The sequence below is a fragment of the Camellia sinensis genome, chromosome 3 (assembly GCF_055761805.1).
Source record: "Camellia sinensis isolate YWXY chromosome 3, ASM5576180v1, whole genome shotgun sequence".
NCBI lineage: Eukaryota > Viridiplantae > Streptophyta > Magnoliopsida > Ericales > Theaceae > Camellia > Camellia sinensis.
Window position 1 is genome coordinate 97144781 of NC_138963.1, and position 26013 is coordinate 97170793.

A 26013-nucleotide genomic window follows, 5' to 3' on the forward strand; every position below is an offset into this window, starting at 1 on the left:
ATATATCAGTAACTTCTGGTGGAAGGGAAATCCGAAGGACAGAGGCATTCATTGGGCAAATTGGGACAACTTAACTGTTGCTAAAATTCATGGAGGAATGGGTTTCCGGGATTTTAAGGCCTTCAATACTGCTCTCCTCGCTCGACAAGGCTGGTGACTCATTAAATATCCAAACTCTTATTGTGCTCGAATTTTAAAGGGTGTCTACTATCCGGGCAGTGACATGCGGAGTGCGGTGAATGGGCCGAAATCATCTTGGGCTTGGGTTAGCCTTCTCCAAGGAAGAGATTTACTTTTGAAGGGTCTTCGCTAGCAAGTTGGAAACGAAGCTTCTATACAATTTTGGGAAGACCATTGGATTCCCAGAAATCATAATTTTCATGTTCAAACTGGGAGGCCCCCTGAGTGTAAGTGAAGTGATCAATCAACACCGTAAGGAGTGGGACCACCACAAACTAAAGGCTATGGTTGGTGAGTATGATTGTGCCAATATTCTTTCCATTCCAATTTCTGTAGAAGATAGAGCTGACTCTTTGGTATGGCATTTTACTCCCAAAGGAATTTATGAAGTCAAGAGTGGGTACCATCTGGCGATTAATGAGCAGCGCTGTGGTAATGGGACTACTGCTTCATCGTTGTCCCAACCACCCTGTGAGCTGTGGAAATTTATTTGGTCCCTTAACATTCAGCCCAAATTGCGTCATTTCTGGTGGCGAGTGTGCCGCAATAAGCTGGCCAGGCGTAGATGTGCGGCCACCCAGCATTGTCCTACTTGCAATGGTGAGGTGGAGTCAATTGAGCATGCTTTATTTCACTGCAGTTGGACACGGCAGTTTGGTTTGGGTGCACCATTGGTCGCAAGTTTGCTGAAAGTCAACCTACGTCGGCCGCTGAGTGGACTCTATCTTTAATGAAGACTTGTCTAACGGCAAAGGATAGGCAAGACCTTGTGGGCAGAATGATTGTCATTAGCTGGTGTATTTGGAGAGCGAGAAATGATTAGGTTTTCAATGGCCACCCAGTTGCACCTTCCACAACGATAGAACAAGCTTTTTGTCTCTAGACTGATTTAGTCGATGGTCGAATTGCAAGCCCTCAACAAGCTGCTCCTTTTGCTACCCCTGTCCTCCCCACCTGGGTCCCTCCGCTGCTCGACCAGCTCAAGTTTAACTATGATGCTAGCTTTTCAAAGGATGGTTCTAGCTCCTCTATCGCAGCAGTCTTGCGGGACTGGAAAGGTCGATTGATAGCTGGCTCGACCTCTACAATTCCATCTTCCTCTGTTTCTCAAAGCGAAGCTCGGGCCGTCCGCCTGGCTTGTCTGCTGGCATCTTCTTTTGGCCTTACAAATCTTCAAATAGAGAGTGACAACAAGTCTGTGATTGAGCTAAGTGCTACTGAACTTGATCCACCTTGGGAAAGTTTGGCAATTTTCCATGACATCTGTGCTTCTCGGTCAAGACATGGGCTAATCTTTCACTGGATTCCAAGGTCTGCTAACATTAGCCTCTCGTGCTTTGAATGGTACTCTCCCTCTTGATTGGGTTGGCAACCCACCTGCTGAGCTTCAAGCTCTTCTTGTTTCTGATTTTCCTGTGTAGCCTTCTTTGGCATTTCCTCGTTCAAAAAAAAAAAATGTGTATGTTTGTGTTTTAAAAGCTTATATTTCAAAAAATCATATCAAATTAATGTTAATGTTATGTTTTAGCTTAATTAGTAAATATTATGATACTAATTTGTTTGATAGATATATTATTATTTTAAAATTTTATGATAGCTTGAACTTTTCTAAAAATTTTGTATGATTTTTTTTGTTAACAAATTATATGAAACTATAGTTTTAAACCGAACCGAACCATGTTTAAATGATGTACCTCGAATTGGTTCCATAATTTTAATAGTTTGATTTGATTCTAATATTTATGAAACTATAGATAATGGATTGATCTTAGTTTCATCTCAAACCAATCCAAACTGGAGCATACTCACGCTCTTAATTGGTCATGTTAACAAGAGCTTCATGACACTATAAGGGTAATATGGTAATTTCCCTCCATAAAAAACAAAAGTTTGAAAGACACAACAAAGCTTTCTCCACAAAACAAAATAAAAAAATAGGAAAAAAACAAGTATCAAACAAACACATTAACGTTTTACAAAAACAAAAAAAACAAAAAAACAAAATACTCAAGGAACAATTGAAGTAATAATCTAAATAAGCAATAGTCAAATTCCACCCTATAGTGTCATAAACACAAACTATTTCCCAGAAACAATTGATGTAGCAAATGAATTTCTGGGTTCTTTTGGTATGGAAAACAAAAAAATATATTTTGCAAGTCAGGAGACAACAAGCATCACTCTGCAATTACAAGAAACAGGAAACAAGCCTTCTGTGCTGTCATTCAATACAACAAGCTTGCACAGGGAAGATTAGCTCCAAGTTGTGGGATTTCACCAACGATTCAATCGGATATAGTAGACAGTCTTCTCATCCATCCTTTAAGGATTCATTTTCAGCTTTTTTTGACTCCCACTGTGGTAGGCAGCCTTTGTAATGAGAGTGTAGAAATAATGAAGATATAGATACCTCCCTCTCCTTCTGGTGCATTGAAAGTGATGACATGCAACTGAAGGAGCTTCTCAGTCTTTTCTTTTCACTGTCGTAGCCTTGGAAATTCGGATCATGTCGCACAGCAGAAACTTTAAGATTCTCAGGGAGAATGCAGTTGCAGAGCGAACCTAAAAGGGAACACCCAAAAAAAAAAAAGTAAGAACGGCCTCTAATGACCACCACCATCAAATGGTGCTGGTATGTGTCTAAACGTCAGGCTCTTCTAATATTCTACTAAAAGATACCAAGACACGACTAGATTTCATATTTTTTTAAATGCTTCTTGTATTTCAAGGGTAAAATGACATTTACAAACTAAAATCAAGCATTTTATGTATGAATAAAATATAAGTCTTAAGCATGGTTTTATAGCAAACTCAACTACTTATACATAATTGTTGGGTGCATGTCTTTTATACATATCCCATTCCCTTACCTAAGTACTAAGGCCATGTTTGTTTGGGCGGATTGGATTAACATTTCCATGACTAATAATCCTAAGACTACAAATTCATTGGATTATGTATCCAATCTTAACTAATAGCCAAGTTTAAAATAATTAATCCGTACTTCAATTGTTTAACTAAACATCGGATTAATAATTTTATTGGACTATTAGTCCAATCCCAAGCTCATGTCCACCTAAACAAACATGACCTAAGTGTTTGAAACAAGTATTTTATAAATTTAGAAGATTCCATGTAATGTAGTTTAAATAGGAGTGCAAATAAATTTATTAAAAACCCCAATTTTGACTTTCAAATTAAGTTAATTATGGGTACCTGAATTTTGAATTGGTGTACAAGGGCAAAAATCTTATATAGAAAGTCAGCTCCAACACCTTGGAGTCCAAGGTGTTGGTGGGAGTCTCATGAGTCAATTAGGCTATGAATGAAGAAGAGGAGAGATCCTCTTTTGAACAGAAAAATTTGGTCACGTAATTACTAATTCTCCCACGCTAGATGAGACAGGGCCCATGGGAAGCTATTGCCTTTTGAGGATTTAAGCCTCAACTACAAAAGGCTGGCTGGTAAGTATCAAACTTGTGAGTGAAAAATTTTCATTGAAGAATTAACTCTCGTTGTACTAATGAAGAACAATAGCAAGAGATAAGTGAGAAAGTTGCTCAATTGGTGCAGACACAATGAACACATTGGGGTTTAATTGTCCATGTCAGTCAGATGGTTAAAGATGTATGGAAGCCAGTGTTACCAAGAAAACACTAATACCTAGCGAATTACATTTTGAAACACATGTTCCAAAGCATGGCCCAATTTTGTTTTAAAATAGTAAATTTAGTGATACAAAGCGATCTTAAAAGTTTGTTCCAATATATTTCTTAAAGGCTTTCTTAAGACTAAGAAATTTTTTTTTTTAAAAAAAGAAAAGAAAATCAAATATAATGAACTAAAATATAAGGAGTGAAATTTTGACAGAACAAAATATAAAATATGGGTCATAATGCTCATAAAAATGTGTTGCTACAAGATTAATTAAGAAAAAAAAAATATATATAAAAGATCACATTTTATTGTATGTCTAATTGTTGAAAGAAAATTAGTTGTAATAAATACAAATCTACTCCTATTGTATCACATTTTAGAGCCTATGGTGTACCATGCCCCGTTCGACATAACGGAATGATCCGCATTCTACGTAACATAGATGCAAGCTCAATTGAACTAATGAGTCAGGAAAAAGATTTAGATACACAGAAATGGAAGAAGAAAACAAATCATTCAAGTCTAATCAAAAGCTAAAGAAGGCATGTGGTAAGGAAAGGCACCAAATACCTATTCTTGCTAGTCTATTTACCCATTTTGGGATCCGGTTTCCAGTCAGCTGGTAACAGATATCCGCACAGAAATGGTTGCAGTTCTTCACAACCAAGTGATACGCATCACCCTTGTAGTTTGAAGACTGATTCTCCATGAATTCTCTAACCTGGAAAGGGTCCAAGTACGTTGTTCCCATGAATATTGACTTTCTAAACTTGAAGCCAGGGCAATGCCGAGGTTCAACCTCAAAGACACCACTTGTTGGAAAATCATGGGCTCCAAAAGCATATTCTACCCCGTGAACTGTAACACCATGCATATATGGACAATCAGAAAATATTTGCTTCCATTTGGTGAATAACGTGTCATATACATACAAAAATACAAAACAAACTTTCAATCACTACCTTCCATTGCAAATGGCCCATAAATTCTTTAGTGTCATCAAGAAATTGTAAGCATAATTCATAAGCTACTTAGTGAAACTTCTGAAGACTAGGATTACCAATCATAACAATTTAAACTTCATTTTAAAGCAGTTGCATGACCTTGAAGCCAATATAAATCTATTTCTCTTCATAGGCGAAGTACTTCATTAAAAATAACCTAAGTGCTTCAAACCTCCTGACTTGTGTTACCAGAAAAAGCTAATGCCCTAGTAATTTATGTTTTGAAATGCACATGGTACACCTTTGTCCCAAAGTGGTGAATTTAGTGATTCGAATATGATCCCCAAACCTTTTTCAATTTGGGTAAACTACTAATAGGTCCTAATAGTTGGAATTCCATCAAATCCTATTGAAAATAAGTCTTGGCAAAATTGTCGTTAAAAATAATTTTTTTGTGACAATTTTTTATATGTCGCTAACAATTGACAATTAGTAACTTTTTTTTTATCATGATTTTTATAAATTGTTGCTAAAACTTACAATTAGTAACTTTTTTTATGACATTTTTTTTCATAGAACCTATTAGATAATAAGTCCACTTATTAGGACCTACACGTAAGTACCCCTTTCAATTTTTTCCCTTAACATCTGCCTTGGGAGAAAAAAAAAATCAAATATAAAAAATTAAAATATAGACAGTGGAGTTTTGGCAACACAAGATGTAAAAGCAAGTAATAGTGCTTCTAGAGATATGAGTTTTTTCTTGACTAATTTCAAAAATAATAGATTGTGTTTTAATTATAGGGTAAATTACAAATACATCCCTTAAGGTTTGCTTAAAATACAAATTGCCCCTTGTGGTTTGAAAAATTAAAAATACCCCCTTGTCAAAAAAAAAATTTTAACAAAATTAACTGAAAAAATGAAATTCGTAATGGCTCTACTATACAATAATAAAATCACCTGAATTATTAATTGAAATATATTTATGGAATCATTAAAAACTATTAATTGACTAATGATTTATTAATAAAAAGGGTCATTTTTTATGAAATTAGAAACTTCAAGGGGCAGACAATTTGTATTTTAATCAAACCTCAGGGGGTATATTTGTAATTTACCATTTATTTGTTTATATGTTTAATAACCAAATCAAACAAAGCCTATCCCAATCAAGTAAGGTTGGCTACATGAATCAGCCTTCGTCATTTAGCTCTATCAAGGGCTACATGCTCAATATAATTAAATAAATTCATAAAATCTTATAAACAAATCGTTGTCTCGAGCTATCACAAAACTACTTCCATAAGAAGGAGTGTTCTATAGGTTTTAAACACTGCTATGTGTAAGTACATTTAAAGAAAATATGTCTCCCTAGAAGCACGCGTATGCGTATTGATACTAGTACGAGTACATTATGGTTACGCCAATATGGCAAGACTCTAAAAAAAATTGGATATGGGCACAACTAGGGTACATCAATAGATTTTTCATTTTTTATAATTTATTGTTTGAGATTCAACCTACAAATCAAAGTTCAATACCAAAACTAAAAAGAAAAATTACAAAATCAAAAGAGAAATCATAGTTCAACAATATTAATACCAAAGTAAAGTCTATAAGCTATTTCAATGTCATTAAATAGGAGAAATTACAAAAACAAAGTTTCATTCCAAAAGCAAGCCTTTCACTTCCATCAACTTCATCATTAAATAATACATCTTACATCTCTAGTACATCAAGTAAAGGATTTGCAATTTCAAGCAAATCAGAATTCTCTAGTAAATTAAACATATCTCCACCAAAGAATGTATAAAAAGTATCCGGTATGTATTTCGATTACCCGGTACGCATGCAACCCTATCAATACGCGTACTAGTATCTAGTAAGTACCCGATACAAGTACGGCAACATTTTTTGAGTAGCCGAACTTCATAGATGGCTCCTAATTTTGAGTAGAAATAAATATGAATGCCTAAGCACCAAAAGCTATATAGGAGCTGTTTGGCGGAGCTTATTTGAGCTACTTACAGCCTCTGAAGCACCAACACTTCAAAATAGGTTCCATAGCAGCGTCTGACATGGGAGGGCACAATGGGGACTAAGGGTGTTCAAATTACCCAGTGAACTGAGGAACCAAACCAAACCAACCCATGAACATATGGGACACCCCACATGATGTCTTTTTATTTGATTAATTTGTTTTCAAAGGATAGGCCAACCCGTTTTCCTCCATCTTCTTCAGTATTTTTAATGGATGTTGGATGTTGACCGTTCATTACTTTTTGCTTAAATTTAAATAATTAATAGATCATTCATAAAAAAAGACATAAACAAGAAGAGTCAACTTAAGTGCAAGGTTTATATACATATATATTGAATTGGTGATAATTTTTGTTAATTTGATTGTTTGTGGATGTAATATTAGTCTACATAGCAATTATATATATATGGGAAATGCTACAATGTACACTTATACATCAAAAGTAAAGTTACAGTTTTTGTGGTAAAAGTTATGAATTTTTGTGATAAAAATTAGTAATGGAGAAATTATACGAATAATGAAAGTTATGCTTTTTGTGATAAAAGTCACAGTTTTTGTCAGGGGGAAAATGTTATACTTTTTGTGATAAGAAAAAGTAGTACTTTTTGTGATAAAAAATATACATTTTTTGGTAGAAATTATACATTTGTAAAAGATGCATACCAAAATGCATATGGTATCCTTTCCCTATATATATAATTTATTGTTGTATCTGTGTCCCCATTTTCTAAAAATCACCGTGTCCCATGTCTGTCTGCACCAGTGATCGTTTGCTTTTGTTATTTTGGAGACTGCATCAAACTGTTTGATGTAATTTCAGCTTACCGCTTATTAGGCAAAAATAACTTAAATAAACAGAAAAAGTTGTGAGTAAGGAAGTTAGGAGAGGGGTGTTTTAGGTTATTGCCTTATAATTATTAGATTTTAGCTTACAAGAAGCTACACTAAACATGCCCATAATATTGGACATATGTGATGGTTACTGTGACCAGAAAGCAACCACCCATACCTGAATGTTCATGATCAAGGAAGATGCATCTAAATAAAGAGGGTAAGCTGACCTTCCACGCCAGTGTGAAAGACACCAAGGCCAGCCCAATAGAAATAACCATTGACTGGTGTCAAGTCGTAGACATTGAGATACACGGGAGTGCTTCCTGGAGCATAGCCTTTTGACTTTACTTTTGGGAACATGCAAAAATGGGTTGTTGATTTGCCTCGCGAAGGAACAGGTACGATTGAGCGCCAGCCCTTCTTTGATCCAGGTTTCATGTTTAAGGGTGAAACCAGCAATCAGTCAATACCTAGTTCCAACCTGAAATGTAGAAACATAAACCACTCTGTAAAAGGACCATTGTTAGATGAAAATGAATGAGATTAAAATGCAGAAACTTAATGTTACGAAACAAAATACTTCTAAGTTAAAAATGGGCAAATTATCTGGCATATAATTTCCATTTGATTCCCTAACGGGAATTTTTTTCTTCGAATACCCAATACCATAGAAATCCTAAATTGAATTTCGTTTTTGCCACAAGACCTAATGGTTGAAAACAAAACGAAAAAACATTAAACCAATCAAAAATCTTAACATGTTACCTGTGGGACAAGGTAGAATGTCAGCAACATTAGCATCATAAAGAGCTACCGCAAATGCACAATGTCTATGCATTCATAAAATCCCAGAGTTTCAAGTAAACATCGTTATAGCTGACTATACAACTATAGCCAATATCTTTAACAATAGAATCTACTACGGGAGACAACAATTTTATCTCCTTTACAACCATTTTCTAATCACACTCCCCTCTAAAATTCAAAATTTCATTTGATCTCTTTACACCCGCTTAATTCTAACCATACTCTCATCCCTAACCTTCTAACTTCTCATTACACCCATCAAACCTTTCAAACCCTAACTACACACCCATCTGAACCACCACCTCCAATCACCACAACCACTTCTTTTGCAGCTGCCACTATGAGGCCGCTAACTTTCGTAAACTCTATTACGGCCCCAACTTCATAATTTTATAATAAACTTATTAGTTCCTCGTTTATTTGTGAATTAAACTCTAGTTTCCGATTATCGCCGTTTTCACTCAATTATTCACTTTTTATTCTAAAGCAAAGTAGTGCAATCCAAATTATCTTTCCTTCCTCCACTTTAATTAATTCTATACTTGAAATAGGTATTTTAATTTATAAATTTAGTCCATGCCCTCACTCTTCATTATTATTGCACTTTAGCCTCAATTTCATTACTTTATATATAAGTGCACTTCATTATAATAATCCTTTTCCACAGATATATATACATATATATAAAATAAAAATAAAAAATTGTAAAAAACCCTCAAATTCCCTTGCACATGGCCAGCCATATACATCTTGATATATTTATGTGTACTTTGGTGAACACATTACACAAATCATGGAAAAAGTTTGTCCTAAGGCCCCAAAACATGGAGTTATGCTTGTACCTCTAGTTCCAATCAAACTAACCATAACCTATGAAGCACGGACATGGACACAGGACACGGTGATTTCAAAAAAATGGAGACACGGACACAACAGGAGACACGGCAAAATTATTATTTTTTTAATATATATATTTACTACATAGATTAATATTATATTACCAAACAATCAAAATTAATTAAAATTAATATTAATTCAGTATATATATAAACCATTACATTAATATTTATAAAGGTAAAAAAAAATAAACAGAGATATTAAAAATATATTAGGGTAATTATAAATACAGAAAAAAATATAAAGAAAAATTATAATCCCAACATCACAGGAAAAGCAACCATTCCATCAACCCACTATCATCATCGTAAGCCCTATACACAAAGTAACCATTATTTAATATTGACTTCTTGACTTTTGCCCCTATATTCTTTATTTAATATTTATTATAATCAAAAGAAATAAAAAAAGAAATAGAGAAGAGAGACAGACACTGCCCATCTTTTTTATTTTAGCGAAGAGAGAAGAGAGACGCAAGAGGCGAGAGAGAAGAGAGGCCAAAGGCGAGAGAGAAATAAGAAACAAGAGACTTACCTAACTGATCAAGGTCGTCCACATATGGAGGTCGATTGGAACAAACTTCTTGTTCTTCTGGCGTGTCCAACTTCGATTCTAAGGTACCCCCTTCTCTTCTTTTCACTTTTTGTTCTGATTTTGAGATTTAGGGCTTCTCTTCTCTTCTCTTCTCTTCTCTTTTTGTTTTGATTTTGAGATTTAGGGCCAAAGCTCTACATAATTTTGGACACGGCGTGTCTCTTGCAAAAAAAAAATAATAATAATGAAATTAAAGAGACACGCCAAATGGTGTATTCTGTACGTGTCCCCAACGTGTCCGACACCGCTACGGCACCTGTTTTGCCATGTCCATGTTTCATAGACCATAACTAAATCATGTTTTAAATCCTACTTAAACATCTTAATCAACCTCTATTCCATTACATTGCAACTAAATCCAAATCTATTTCATTCCAGTCCAACCAAGGGCACTTTAGACTTTTCACCACTTTTTCCCTATAAATAGAACCACCCCCTTAGTACATTTTGCACACTTAAACACTCACAAACACACACATTCGGCTAACGGAGAGAAAAGGAGAGCAAGGTATGAGCTTGAGAGGAGGAAGGAAGGAAAAGAGAGGAAGTGTTGTCCAACTCTAGCAATCCTAGGCAAGAGAGAGAGCCACACAACACTCTATTCTTTTCTTTTTTTCCTCTTCTAAATACATGACATAATGTGCTTAGAATATATATCATTTGGCATATTTTTATCATATGAGAAATGTAGAATTACCCATGGTTTTTTTTTTTTTTTTTGGTATAACTCTTTTTATTTCAAGTTTTGAGTTCAAACAACTGGTATTTTCAATCCACTTTCAAAAGTTTTAGAAAAATATAGAAAAATCTCCTTGAGCTCATTTTTGAATCAAAATCTTCCTTTAAAGTGTAAACTTTCAAATAAAATTGGTTTTAGTGGAAATGAATGAGTAGTTTGAGAGGAAAACCGATTTTTGTAACAGTCAACGAATCTGGATAAGTCTTGAGTATTTCATTAATAACCAAAAATCAATAAAGTGCATCCCACTTCCATAAATTGATTTTGAAACTAGACAAAATTCTTTACAAACCCTAAAGAGGCCAAGTTTTCAGGACGATTAAAAATACTTCTTTGATAGTTATTTTCAAAAGTCTAAATACATGACATAATGTGCTTAGAATATATATCATTTGGCATATTTTTATCATATGAGAAATGTAGAAGGTTTTTTTTTTTTTTTGGTATAACTCTTTTTATTTCAAGTTTTGAGTACAAACAACTAGTATTTTCAATCCACTTTCAAAAGTTTTAGAAAAATATAGAAAAATCTCCTTGAGCTCATTTTTGAATCAAAATCTTCCTTTAAAGTGTAAACTTTCAAATAAAATTGGTTTGAGTGGAAATGAATGAGTAGTTTGAGAGGAAAACCGATTTTTGTAACAGTCGACGAATCTGGATAAGTCTCGAGTATTTCATTAATAACCAAAAATCAATAAAGCGCATCCTACTTCCGTAAATTGATTTTGAAACTAGACAAAATTCTTTACAAACCCTAAAGAGGCCAAGTTTTCAGGACGATTAAAAATACTTCTTTGATAGTTATTTTCAAACTGATTCAAATCTGGAAATTGGTTGCAATTGTTGTTTTCATGCTCTTAGTTGATTGAATGTGCCCTTATTAATTGATCAAGCTTCGGTTTATCATATATGTATATTTATGGTTGTAATTCTTTAAGTTTATTTCATGAAATATTTATACTCGTGTAACCCACGCATAATATACTGTACTCAATGGGAAACTTAATAAGGGTGATGTTGGGATTTCGATCACTAAAGTAAATTTTATGAGATAATGACATGTTGATTTCAAGTATTGATTGGTGGGATGTGTTCCCTATTCAAGGATTAAGTCTTGAGCAAGTGGATTATTTTGAAACCCTTGAATATATCGGTTGCATTCAGACCCTAGGTGGTTATTGATATTTGGTGTTATAAGGTTGGGGAGGTTTTGGGTGTTAGACCCATACTTTGCCATCTCTTTTGACATCCTCGATTGGTGCTACACAGTAAATAACCATTGCAGGCATCTAGGGTAAGGTCTGTAAAGCAACGAAAGAGAGGGTACCAAATAATCTGAGTCCAATTCTTGTAGTTGGGAGGATGAAATCTCATTAGGGGATTTCTAGTTTACTAACACCTAACATTGTAGTCACTTTATCTATTGATTTGAATACCATGCTTCATTGTTTATTTCAATTGTGATTGTGTATCGGATTGGGAAAATGGATGTGGTGTGTGTGAGTTTACTGACATTCCAAACTCATGATGTTTCATGCTAGGTGCAGAAGAATTTATCCAGAAGACAGTGCCAGGGAAACCTTTGAAGACATGGCTTTCTTAGAAGAATTTAAGACTCGTTTTGCTCCAGGGCTATTTCATTATCATGTTTTGGGTTGTAATATTGTTGAATTCTATTATTTTGTAACTAACACTATGTTTGGAAACCTATGAGAGAAAAGAAAAGAAATGATTACTTAAGTTATAAGAGAAAAGAAAAGAAAAGAAATGTCTAGTGTAAACCTATCATTTATTTTCCGTCAATGTTTGTTGTTCTTGAGTTAAAACCTGTAAGATCTGTCAAAAAGGTAACTTTGCTATCTAAGGAGATTGGACTTTGAAGGGAGACTAAATCGACTCCTCCGATCTTTCCTGAGATCTTACTCTGTTATTGACCAAATGACTCATTAATAACATTACCTAGACTTCATCTCTTAAAATAGAAATTGGGGTGTCGCAGCCACACCTTCGCAGCCTCCCTCTCGGACTTTCACCTACATTGTGAGCCCCTTCCAATCTTCCCCCACCTTGTGTGTGTGTGTGCGCGCGGGCGCGCAAGTGAGAGAGAGAGAGAGACCAACCTAGGGTTTTCAGAACTGTGAAAGAAAGAAAAGGAGTAGGAGGGTGGCGATGAAAAGGGAAGATCTGGGGATGGGGTGGCAAGTAGGTGTTTGAAAAGGTCTGAGGGGTGGTGAGGTGGGGCAAAGAGGGGTTGGGGGATGGCTCTAGTGATTGACAGGGTAGGGAGGGGTAAGGCAGTGAGGCAACAATGGTTGGGTATTGGAGGCGATGGTGAAGGGGTGAGTGTAATGAAAATTAAGGTTTTCAATTTTTTAGAATTTAGTACCTTCTAGTAATTTTAGATAGGGATACAACTGTAATAAAAAAATTGAAAAATAGGTGTAAGGAGGTATTTTTGTTGTGCAAATAGAAAGCTCCCACTTACTACAACATTATACATACTCTAAGATAATTTTTGTTTGTTTTAATACTTCCAAGGCAAGACAATTAATAGTACCAACAATGCTTCATAATATCAGTGTTTAAGGGTTACGTAACAGTATTTGGGGTCTCCAGTTCAGATACACATGCTTGTATTGGTGAAGGGGAATAAATAAAAAAAACAGCCATATCAGTCGTTATGGCCAATATGATTTCCCTATCAATACAACCATTATTTTAACCAATATAACCAATACTATAGTTTTCTGACCAATACAGTTGATATGAACTCTGTCGGCATATACACATAATCTATGTCACATTTTACATCATTGTTCTTCCTTTCTCTTTATGCTGTTGCTCCCCACATGTTTGAAGCACTTAAATCTACTTATTTATGGCTTAAAACTTCAAATATCTTAATCTTTTAACCTACTAATAAAATTGTAACTTGTTATTGAATTTTTAATTCTTGTTTCCATTCCATGTAGCAGAAATGCATTCTTACCCTTGACATGATCTAACAGCACCTGATACCAAGGTAAGCCTGCATAGCATACTTGGCATCTAATTCTCATGAAACTATCTTATCCTCCATCTCAAAGATCTAATAAACTAATGTTGTGGTTGATTTCATGCATATTCAAAATAAAATAGTCACATAGATAATTTCATTTATCCACATTTGCAATTGATATTTAAATGTAAATTGCAAGGTTAGTGTACAATAATGCTGGGAACCTCATTTTGTCTAATGCAACTACCTAATATTAGGAGTTAAGACAACTTCCAAGGCTTTCAGAATCAATTTTCTTCTGTATAATAGCATGTAGACTCATTCCATTTCGTTAATGCTCATTTCTACAAGCCTTCACTCCACCTCCACCATTTTCCTTTTGTTCCACTACAGGTTTAAAGGTCTTTAAGGCATGTTTAATAACCTCTTGGTTTATCAAGCTTTTGAAATTCAATATTTTTCATTTTCTACTCTAGGTTTTGGAAACAAAGACAAGGTGTTGGCCTGAAATGATCTAGCTTGGCCTTTATAACCCTTTGGCCACATTTGGCAACGAGATGGGATTGGGGCAGCATAAACAAGTCCTGGGAAAGGTAGAATAGAGTCAATAGACTATACATTCTATGACAAAAAGTCCCACGCTGCTAGTGTTTTAGCATAGGATAAAGGATGGCGTACATTTACTGTTGGTTTCATGGCAAGCCTTATCCCAACATCCACCTAACCCTAAGATAAACCCCAAAATCTCATATGCCTCATTTTGTGCAATTAATTGTGAGGCTTGAATAACATATCAGGGAGCATTTCGCACACCCAATCCCACCCATTTTGTTCCATAAACAAATGCAGCCTTCATGCACTATCACAATTGCTCAGTTTGGTTTCCTTATTACTAAATACCAGATCTATACCTATATTTAGTGCATATAGTGAGTGTACATATCAATCCTAAGCAACTTCTGCATAAACCAAAGAAAATGACAACCAGATAAATGGAGTAGCACGTCTAAAAGGAAGATAGTATAGTTGGAATCTGCAAAACACTGGCACGGCCAACAAACAAGATGCCATATCAGGCTTGCATAATACCCTGATTTCATAACCCTTCTTTACGTGTCACTGCAACAGACTTTAGAATTTTGTTTTCCAGACAAGCCCAGTTTTAAGGGAATTTGGGTGTGAATACTTTGGATAATCACCAAAAGTGAATGCTTCATACTTACAAAGTAAAGCATCAACCCATTGGTTAAATCTGAAAAAAGGTAAAATAAGAATCAAGGAAATATGATTCACCAAGTTGCAGCGTCCACTCACAAATCCAAAATTATATATATATATGTGTGTGTGTGTGTGTGTGATGTATTTTACAAAATAATATCAAGAAAAGGAGAAGTGACAAATATAGAGTAAATTAATTTCAACGCAAGAATAGGTATATTGTTTGGCAGATGAGAAAAACTAGGATCTCGAGAAGGAAAAAAAAAAGAAAGCAGAAGAAGATTAACTCTAGATTTTCAAAGAAGAAAACAAAAATGCATATGATCAGATCAGATTCATAAGAAATAATGAAATCAAGTAATGCAGCTTTCAAAAAGAACACAAATGTAAACAAATGAATATGGGTATATATAATAAAGAGAGAACAAAAAAACACAAGGGTTTGATTTGAGTTAAATCAACCAAACCCATTAAAGAAAATTGAAAATCAGGGAGACCCATTTACCTTAATTGAGAAGACGACCCATCAAAACATCAAATAAATGGCTCTCCACCAAAATGCGAAAGAAAATCCCACCATTTTCATTGCAGAGAGTGGGCTATATGTGCCTGACACGCACGCATTGCTTCTGGCAAATAGCAAAGATGAGAGTTCTGATACCACTGTCCCTTTAAAGTCCCGACAGACAAAAGAAAAAAAATTAAAATAAAAAAAGATCCAAGGGTTAAAGAAAATCTGTCCATGTGCACTTTATCATTATTATTATCATATTCTATCATATATGTAATATTCAATAAGGAAATATTTTTTTAACTGAAAAATAGAAGTGATTGTGCCAAGTAATTTAAAGGTTTGTTTGAGATATGATTTTATTTTGGGAAAAATTAGTCTAAGGTCCCTCTTTCATTTTTGGTGATGAAAATGATCTACAATATTATTTTGTGATGTCTAAGGTCCCTTAATCCTACACCCATATATCCAGAGAAATTTCAATCTCTCGTTTTTTCCTTCTACACACATGAACACATTTTTAAGCTTTTCACTTACACCATTAGATGTAATCTCTCTCTCTTGCTCTCTCTCTCTCTCTAATTCGATCAACCATGAACCGTTTCAACACCGATTCAGAGGGTTGTCCAACACTGATTCGGAGGAGCCAGTCTGCCGCCGGCCGTCATGCGAAGAGATCGTCATGCAGAGAGATCTCTGTTCGCTCTCATCGATCTCAATCTCATGATCATCATGTTGCTGACTCTGGCGAATCGAGGACAGAAGAATGGAATCGTAGTGGATCGAGAGCGCCGAAACGAAGGCTCTGTGTCGCTGAGGTCTATGTGTTGAGCAGCTTGCGATTTTGGGGATGAAGATGGGATTAGGCAGCAGTGGTGCTGCTTTAGCCCACTAAGGACAGGCATACCATTTTTCAAGTCTCTGAAGCATACTATTTGGTATTTCAGTCATTCATATACTTGAAGTTGTTACCTTCTAAAAAAATATACTTGAAGCTGTTGAACTGGAATTAATGGGGAGTGAGTTTGGATATACTTTTTAGTCTTGATTTTCAGCATTAGTTAATGGTTTTCAAATATGATTCACACTTAACTTTAGGGCTAGAGAAGAAAGATATTTTTCTTTTATCTTCCATGCTGAAGTAAGTAGATTTCTTCATAATTCTGTGTATTTTGTAGAATCAATTGTTAATGTCTCCCCAGTTAAACATATTCTTTTGCTTTCGAATGTCTACTACTTGTTGTTTCAGTTATTTGCAGTGTATGTTACTGAAAATTGTTTGATGATAATGAAAATGGTTGCATTCTTTTTCAAGTTTGATATGTAAAACCATTTAACCTCTAAGATCATTGAATTACAACCACTATATTGCTTAAAAGATGCCTCTTTTTCCATCAGACACTAATAATTTGAAACCTGTTCTAGCTTCAGTCTAGACCACTCAATTCAACTTGATGAAGATTTGAATTTAAATTGGTTTTTGTACCTATATTATTTGTGCTGCTAAGTTGTGTATAGTTGAACTAGTGTTACTTGTTAAATTTAGAATGATATACTCTACTTATCACACATACAGACACATAACATAATTGGCACTCTTACGTATATATATGGTGTGTGTTTGGACTAGAGAAATTCTGATTTGAACTAAATTTTCTCTGGGTTGGTCCAGAGAAATTCTTTGGTTTGGATTGAATTTTTTTTTTATTTGAACTGAATTTTCTCTGGGTTAAAGAGAATTTCTCTGGAAATGTTTCTTTAGAAATTTCATTGATTTTGAGAGAATTTTTCTAGCTTAAAGTGATCCAGAGAAATTCTTAAAGATGTTTTTCTTTTATCTTCCATGCTGAAGTAAGTAGATTTCTTCATAATTCTGTGTATTTTGTAGAATCTATTGTTAATGTCTCCCCAGTTAAACATATTCTTTTGCTTTTGAATATCTACTACTTGCTGTTTCAGTTATTTGCGGTGTATGTTACTGAAAATTGTTTGATGATAATGAAAATGATTGCATTCTTTTTCAAGTTTGATATGTAAAACCATTTAACCTCCAAGATCATTGAATTACAACCACTATATTGCTTAAAAGATGCCTCTTTTTCCATCAGACACTAATAATTTGAAACATGTTCTAGCTTCAGTCTAGACCACTCAATTCAACTTGATGAAGATTTGAATTTAAATTGATTTTTGTACCTATGTTATTTGTGCTGCTAAGTTGTGCATAGTTGAACTAGTGTTACTTGTTAAATTTAGAATGATATACTCTACTTATCACACACACACAGACACATAACAGAATTGGTACTCTTATGTATATATATGGTGTGTGTTTGGACTAGAGAAATTCTGATTTGAACTAAATTTTTTCTGGGTTGGTCCAGAGAAATTCTTTGATTTTGACTGAATTTTTTTTTATTTGAACTGAATTTTCTCTGGGTTAAAGAGAATTTCTCTGGAAATGTTTCTTTAGGAATTTCATTGATTTTGAGAGAATTTCTTTGGCTTAAAGTGATCCAGAGAAATTCTTCATTCATTTTCTCTGAAAAAATTTCTATCCAGAGAAATTTTCTGGGATTTTGGCCATTGTATAAATTTTCTCTGAGAAATTCTCTAGAAGGTCAGAGAAATAGAGAAACCTCTTAGAGAAATTCTAGTTCTTTGGAGAGAAAGTCTCTCAGAGGTCCAGAGAAATTCTGGAGAGAAATTTCTCTGGGAAGTCTAGAGAAATTCTCTAGATGAAATTTCTCTGGATCAAATTGAGGGACCTTAGACATTATGAAAATCTTTGGTGTCCTTTATGCTATAAAATTTTAATACCAGGGACCTTAAAAAAAAATCCCGTTTATTTTTTAGTAGTGCTAGATCCACATAAGGTTAGTTGGAAGATTTTGAGAGAAGAGGAGAGTGTAGAAGCGTGGATCATTAATTTATCTTTTTTTTTTTTTATTCAAGGCATTTTTAGAGGAGAAATTATATGGATTAAGCATTTTTTTTTTAAAACTAAAATATAAAGTAAAAGTATAGAAAATGTATGGAATTTTTATTTTTTATTTTTTATGAGAAATCGTATAAAAAGTTAAAGAAATGAATCTTTGACCTTTTTTATATGACTTTTGAAATTTCTTAATGATTTTTAAATTAAAATATATTCTTCTCAAATAACCAATGTGCATTCTAAAGGATGTCTTGTTGTTAGCGTGTTTATGAGTTAGGATGGCAATTGATTGGATTTTTTGAGTTTGATGCGCGAATTATTGATTTTAAACTTAACTATTTTAATGATATAATTTCATATTTTATCTTAAATTTGACAGTTTTAACCTGTGTATTTTTGTATTTTACCTTACTCTATCAATGCTTTCTCAAATCTTTTTTTTTATAAAAATCAAGTTGAGACAAATACAATCGAATTGGATAATTTTATCATCCCTAATTTCACCTTGGTAGTATTGTCTAAAAATTTATCTAAAATATCAAAATTTTATTATATAAAATTTGAATTTGAAAAATTCATAAGTAAGAATAAGTTCTCTTTAGTGTCCATCATGTAGAGCCATATAATTCCACTTCAATGATATGATGGGGAGATGATCCATAACAAAATTATGATTTTATTTTGTTTTTAAGAAAATACACTATTATTTCAAAATCATGTTTTATTTTTTTGAAAATAAATATAATTAATTATCAAGAATTTTATATTTTTTATAAGTAATTTTAAAAATAAATAAATGGAATCATCATAATGTCACTCGTTCCAAACAGCACATTTCAATCTCCGTGGAGTGGGACAAACCTTAGGCTTTGTTTGCAAAAACTCATAATAAATTATCAAATCATTCTCTCTAGTTTTTTTTTTTTTTTTTTTTGCATGTCTTTTTTCATAAAAAGTTTAAAAAAATCATTAATAAAGTTAATTTCTAAACCAACCCTTATTCTTCAAATAAATTTCCAAGCATAAGTGTGTATTTCTTCATTTTCTCTCTCTGTCATTTCTTTTTTTATTTTAAAAAAAAAAAAACTCTCAAACTCTTATAACAAAATAAACATGAGTTTTAAATTTTATTAATTGAAATCTTAATATTTTGATTTGTTTCCATCTAAACTATCTACCTATCTTTGTTTAAGAAAAATTGGCAAAAAAAAAAGAATAATTTAGTCACTAAACTAAATATATATATATATATATTTTTTAAAATTTTTTTATACACATACATTAAGTTTAATTATTAAAATATTATTTTTTTCATCGATTTTACTTAATAAAATTGGATAAATAATTTAGATTAAAAATAAATTTAAAATTTAAAATTCAAATTGATAAAATTAAGTTAAATGTTTGAGACCTACAAAAGCTTCCATAATTTGACTCGCAATAAGGTAGTACAATAGGTGCTAACTTTTGATTAGTTAGAGCATCTCTATCAAATTATCTAAATTTTACCCTAGAATATCATTAAAAAATTCATTATTTATTTTAAGAATCACATTTTCATTTATTCCCCCCAATAGAGTCCTTATTATTTCCCTATTTTATTAATAAACTCCCTATTTTTTCTCTATTTTATTAAAATATAATTTTTAATTATAAATTTAAAAAAAATAAAAATCATAAATGTGTACTGCAGTCTCTAAACAAAACAAAGCAAAAAAATAAAATAAAAAATTATAAGGGTGCTACAGTGACTTCCTAATCCCTTAAAATAGGTAAGAATGAAATTTAGGAGTTCTATTAGGGATGCTCTTACACTCAATGATATAATGTCTACATTTCTTGTCACATCATTGTAGGTGAACTTATGAGTCTAAAATATGAATCTTTTGTATTACTCAAAATTAAAAATAAGAACTTATTTTGTTATAAGGGTCCAACCTTATTTTTTAGTCTTTTTTTTCTTCTTGTTTTTGAAGTTTTGAAAAGTCAGTTAAAAATTAATTTTTAATTTTTTTTAAAAAAAAAACGTTTAAAAATATAAATAAATAGTGTGATTCAAAATAAATTAAAAACTTACTTTTAATTATTAATGAAATTTCCAAAACACTCCCAAATAGCGGTTGGTGAATTTGATGTTTGAAACCGGACAATGGTGCTAATATTGTTTGCAAAAGTGCAACAATGCTGGGACCCAGTGGGGGGTGCCCAGCGAGTCCGGATCCTCTCCAACCAAAACTCCCTCCTGTCCTCCGGTCAAGGGTCACGATTTGGCCACGTGGCCCTTTTAAGATCTACGGCTCAGAAAAAAAAAATTAAAAAAAAAACAAATTTGAATTTCTGATTTTCGACCCAGCACAAAGCTTCCCTCCCATTCCATTTTCCCTCATCTTCGAAGCTCTTTTTCCCTCCTTCTTCCAAGCTCTGGCGATTGGCGAAGTCGACGGCAAATCAACTTGAACGATCGGTGGTGCCAGCACAAAGCTTCCCTCCCATTCCATTTTCCCTCCTCTTCGAAGCTCTTTTTCCCTCCTTCTTCCAAGCTCTGGCGATTGGCGAAGTCGACGGCAATTCAACTTGAACGATCAACGGTGAACATCGACGGTGAACCAAGCTTCGGCGAACCAGAGCTCCACTTCGTCATCAACTGAAGGTAATCTTTGTCATGGCTGGGCAACATTGTTATTAAGGAACATTAAGGAACTTCCTGTGAAGTAAAAAAACTGATTAACAACTGATTACGTTTTTAAGGAACATTAAGGAACATTGTTATTAAGGAACATTAAGGAACATTGTTATTAAAGAACATTAAGGAACATTGTTTGTCATGGCTGAGCTCTAGTGTTGTTCATTTGCTTAAATTTGTTTAAAAACTCATTACGTTTTGATAATAATCAGTGGAAACAATACAATGGGAAAAAAAGCTTAGGCTCTAGTGTTGGGTATTTGCTTGAATTTGTTTAATGCAACCATGATTCATTTAAAACTAGTTAGGTTTTGATAATAATTAATGGGAACAATACATTAACTAGTTAGGAAGGATACTAGTTAGGCTTGAATTTGTTTGTTGGCATTGTTCTGTTGTGAGTGGAACATGTCACAAGACTTCCACTATCTACTTCATTAACCTCAATAACCAAGAGAATGACTTATGTTCTGTAATCCATCTCCCTAAGTTTTTAACTCCTGAAACAACAGATTAATACAAGGAAGATATAAAAATCACCTAAACCATTGACATATTGTTGTCTATAAGTTCATTCAAGACCTGCACTTCTTTGTAATTGGAGGTAATGAAGAACAATAAAAAAATGATTGTGGTTGAATGAAGCTATAAGTTCATTTAAGTAATGTTTCTAATTATTGTTCTCCCATTTGATTGCCTCTACTTTTCAGTTGCGTTTTTATATGGATATGGAACCTGACAATGATTGTGGTTGGAAGCCAAAAGTAGGAATGACCTTTGATTCGGAAGAAAGTGCGTACGATTTTTATAATGCATATGGAGGAAGAATGGGATTTAGCATAAGAAGGGAATATTGTAAGAAGAACAAGTTAACAAAACAAATTATTTCTAGAAATTTGGTTTGCAACAAAGAGGGATTTCGGAAGGTTGACTAGCGAGACCCATTGACAAAAACCCCTAGAGCTGAAACTAGGACTGGTTGTGAGGCCCGACTTTTTGTTAAATTGGATGTCAATAGTGGGAAATTTATTGTGATTGATTTCAAAGAAAAACACAATCATGAACTTGTATCTCTTGATTGTGCCCATATGTTGCCATCGCAAAGAAAGATATCAGATACCCAAGCAATTGAGTTAGACTTAGCCTCAGAGTCTGGTCTTCGTTTAGGGCAGTCTTTTGAACTGATGGGTAGGGAAGCTGGAGGGCGGCAGTCTCTTGGTTTTATGAAATTAGATCAAAAAAATTACTTGAGAACCAAAAGACAAAAAAGTTTAGCGTATGGGGAAGTAGGTAATGTGTTGCAATACTTTCAACAAAAATCTTTGGAGAATCCATCTTTTTTTTATGCTTTCCAATTAGACAATGAAGAGCAAATAACGAATATGTTTTGGGCCGATGCACAAATGGTCATGGATTATGCCCAATTTGGCGATGTAGTTACATTTGATACTACCTACAAGTTAAATAAAGAGCATAGGCCATTTGCATCTTTTGTGGGATTTAATCACCATAGAGAAACAGTTGTCTTTGGTGCTGCGTTGTTATATGATGAGACTGCCGAAACATTTGTATGGTTATTTCAAACTTTTTTAGAGGCTATGTCCAAAAAGGCACCAAAAACTTTGTTTACCGATCAAGATGCTACAATGGCTAAGGCCATACCCATTGTCATGCCTGACACGAGTCACCGTTTGTGCACTTGGCACTTGATGCAAAATGCATTAAGGCATGGTAATTGTCTCTTTCAAGATAAGGGGGTGAAAGGTGTATTAAATAGATTCATGTTTGATATTGAGGATGAAAATGAATGGGAAATGAAGTGGGGGGAAATGCTTGATACATATGATGCTCATGACAATCATTGGTTGAAGTTGATTTTTGGGGTGAAGGAAAAATGGGGCTGGCCATATGTTAGATCAACATGGGCTGCGGGAATGAGTACAACACAACTTAGTGAATCTTTTAATGCATTTTTGAAGGATTACATTCGTTCTGATTTTAATTTAAATGAATTCTTCATGCATTTTGAAAGGGTACTTTGTGAGAAGCGGTACAAGGAGTTAGAAGCTGAATATGCTTTATGCCAAAGGTTGCCAAGGGTGCGAGCGCCATTCATAATGTTGAGTCAAATGGGTAATGTGTACACTAAAAATATTTTTGAGGAGTTTTAAGATGAGTATTTTCTTTCTGTTGAATCAGACATACAAGCAATTGAATACATTGATGGTTGTAGCCTATACACAGTTGTTAATGCTATTGGGAAAAATGCAAGGAAAGTGAAAATGGAGATGGATGGCTCTTTGGCTTGTAGTTGTTCAAAGTTTGAAAGGAAAGGGATTTTGTGCAGTCACTGTTTGAAGGTTATGAGAGAAATATTGAAGTTGAAAGAGATTCCTTCGCAATACATTATGAAGAGGTGGACCAAACAAGCAAGAGGAGAAGCTGTGACGGACAAGTTAGGGAATGAGATTCAAGTAGACGTCAAATTCAAACAAGCCTCACGGTATAAGACATTGATGACCGCATTTAGATCAATAGCATGTAGAGCTGCTGAAACTGAGGAAAGTTATGATTTTTGTTGTTCACAAGTAGCTGCATTAGGTGCACATGTTGAAAGCAAGATAAGTGCACATTTTTGTCCCGAAAAAGAAGTAAGTATTAACGATCAACCTTAAACCTGTGAGCAAGAAGACAACAATCATGAAGACAACAATCATGTTGTGCAAATTCCAATAGGATTGAAGAAAAAGCATCCAACTAGTAAGGGCAAAAGAAGGATAAAAGGTCCATGTGAGCTGGCATTGCAAGCAAGCTTTAAAAAGAAGTCTCGTGCACAATTTTTGAGTTCTTCAAGACCTGTTGATGCTCCAACCGTGAGACCTTCTCCATTATCTATTGGAGGAGATGTAAGTATTCATGAAAATGTTACTCCTTTTCATCCTCCTCTTGCTCCCCCTCATCCTCATTCCGTTGCCATGGGTGGTACAATTCCTCCTCCATTAATATATCCCACATATAATGTGAGTCAGATTTGTAGCCAAGTAATTTGTGTTTTGTCAATTAATTTTTCATTTGCATCTTGTTATGAATCGTAATATAATATGAATGAATTGTAGGCAAACAATTTGGCATATTGTGGACAACCAACATTTATGACACTACTTCAAGGTGGGTATAACATTGGGTTTGAAGATTCTGAAGGCTCATAGACAGGTTCTCGGCCAACAAATAATTTGCTGCTGCATACTAAGGTACTTTTACTGCTGATTTGGTACTTTTGTTGCTGATTTTGTACTGCTAAAATGCTGTTTTTGGTGCTGATTATGTGCTGCTGTAATGCTGGTTTTGGTGCTTATTTTTTCCTACTGAAGTATAGTGTTGGTGCTATTTTTTTTTTCAGGGTTTGGATGGCCATGAAGAGTTGGAAGGCACTTCAAATTTCATGCATAGGAAATGCCTCTGAGCTGCTGTATTTAACATTGATGTTGATGTTGAAGTTGAAGTATTTAATTGTGAAACTTGTTCAAACTTGTTAACTATTTAATGTTGCTGTTGATGTTCAATGGTGAAACTTGTTGAGCTGCTGTATTTTGATTGTGAAACTTGTTGAAACTTGTTAAGTATTTAATGTTGATGTTGATGTTCAATGGTGAATGGTGAAACTTGTTGAGGTATGTGGGATATGTTAATGGAGTTTATTTTGTTTTGGATATGTTGATGTTGAATGGTGAATGGTGAATGCTGTAGCTTTATTCAAAATCTTTGTTGAAAAGCTGTCTCCAAAACTTTGTCTTAAAAAACAATGTTGAAAAAATCTTTGTTCAAAATCTGTTCACAAATCTATGTTTCAAAATCTTTGTTTAGGGCAATCTGTGCTGAAAATCTGTCTACAAAAACCTGAGTTCAAAATTTATGTTCACAAATCTGTCTTTCAAAATCTGTGTTCAAAAACTGTGCTGAAAATCTGTCTTTGGAAACTGTCTTCAAAAACTGTCTTCAAAAATTCTGGTTCACAAAAATTCTGTCTACAAATCTGTTCACAAAACTGTCTTCAAAAATTCTGTCTTCAAAAACCTGTGTTCAAAATACATAGCCAAAAACCTGCTCTCAAAATCCTGTCTTCAAAAATTCAGGTTCACAAAAATTCTGTCTACAAATCTGTTCACAAAACTGTCTTCAAAAACCTGTGTTCAAAATACGTAGCCAAAATACATAGCCAAAAACCTGTTCTGAAAATTCTGTCTTCAAAAACCTGTGTTAAAAAACTTGTGTCAAACCTCTGTCATGAAAATCTATCGTACATTACAAGTCATTACAAAATCTATCATACTCATACTCATACATTACAAAAATTGTGCTAAAAATCTGTCATACTCATACATTACAACTCAAACTCATACATTACAAGTCCACTATACATTACATACACATTCCACGTACATTACAAGTCATACTCATACTACCTTACATTACATACACATTCTACCTACAATACAAGTCATACTGACACTACCTTACATTACATACACTATTTCAAATACACTAAAATCACAACTACCAACACCAACAAAACAAAAAAAACAAAGGCGTAATCGTGCAACCACCATTGCCAAGTCTCTATATTGTTTCCTACTCTTCATAGTCATGTCTTTGAGCTCCCCATTCACGATAATTACTTCTCTAAGAGTAGACAAGACTTCCATGCGTTCTTCATCAATATCATTCTCGACCACCTTCAAATTATGCTGCATATGTGGAGGGATCCACCACTGAAAGAAGTTGCAACCATTTCGATAATTGGAGCATACAAAATAAAGGCAATTTGGATTATCCGTTGACTGAGAAATCTTCACCACAACTTTTTTGCCACATCGACAATTGCGGTTTTCAAATCTAACTTCATGCATGTTGTCCATACTTGCATTTGTGCTTGACATTGACATTGACCTACAAAAAATTATCAAATACA

General features: G+C 33.9%; 2 protein-coding genes across 4 annotated transcripts; one reads left to right on the forward strand and one right to left on the reverse strand.

Annotated features, from left to right (window-relative positions):
- Positions 1 to 2069: 2069 nt before the first annotated feature.
- On the reverse strand, positions 2070 to 15848 carry LOC114279221 (deSI-like protein At4g17486). 3 transcript variants are annotated; one of them, XM_028221442.2, is made up of 4 exons: positions 15418 to 15848; positions 7887 to 8140; positions 4408 to 4695; positions 2070 to 2742 (listed from the first exon to the last, which is right to left on the reverse strand). In XM_028221442.2, exons 2-4 carry the CDS (start codon positions 8095 to 8097, stop codon positions 2492 to 2494), a joined length of 750 nt encoding a protein of 249 aa, XP_028077243.1. In that variant the 5' UTR covers positions 8098 to 8140; positions 15418 to 15848; the 3' UTR covers positions 2070 to 2491. The 3 variants fall into 3 exon arrangements, with proteins under 3 accessions (XP_028077243.1, XP_028077244.1, XP_028077245.1); XM_028221443.2 differs by having other exon boundaries at positions 7887 to 8165; positions 15418 to 15580; XM_028221444.2 differs by lacking the exon at positions 15418 to 15848 and adding an exon at positions 9898 to 10118.
- A 6599-nt stretch (positions 15849 to 22447) lies between these two features.
- On the forward strand, positions 22448 to 24253 carry LOC114292107 (protein FAR1-RELATED SEQUENCE 5-like). The gene is made up of 4 exons (XM_082918259.1): positions 22448 to 23177; positions 23244 to 23645; positions 23781 to 24064; positions 24161 to 24253. The coding sequence occupies exons 1-4, from the start codon at positions 22448 to 22450 to the stop codon at positions 24251 to 24253; spliced, it is 1509 nt and encodes a 502-aa protein (XP_082774385.1).
- Positions 24254 to 26013: the final 1760 nt, after the last annotated feature.

Excerpts from the sequence above, each read along its gene's own strand:
- LOC114279221 (XM_028221442.2), bottom strand. The coding sequence starts at position 8,097 with ATGAAACCTGGATCAAAGAAGGGCTGGCGCTCAATCGTACCTGTTCCT. Across the intron at positions 4,696-7,886 it reads CTTTCACACTGGCGTGGAAG|TTCACGGGGTAGAATATGCT; the intron begins GTCAGCTTACCC and ends ATGGTGTTACAG. Across the intron at positions 2,743-4,407 it reads AAATAGACTAGCAAGAATAG|GTTCGCTCTGCAACTGCATT; the intron begins GTATTTGGTGCC and ends GTTCCCTTTTAG.
- LOC114292107 (XM_082918259.1), top strand. The coding sequence starts at position 22,448 with ATGGTCATGGATTATGCCCAATTTGGCGATGTAGTTACATTTGATACT. Across the intron at positions 23,178-23,243 it reads CATAATGTTGAGTCAAATGG|ACATACAAGCAATTGAATAC; the intron begins GTAATGTGTACA and ends CTGTTGAATCAG. Across the intron at positions 24,065-24,160 it reads TAATATATCCCACATATAAT|GCAAACAATTTGGCATATTG; the intron begins GTGAGTCAGATT and ends AATGAATTGTAG.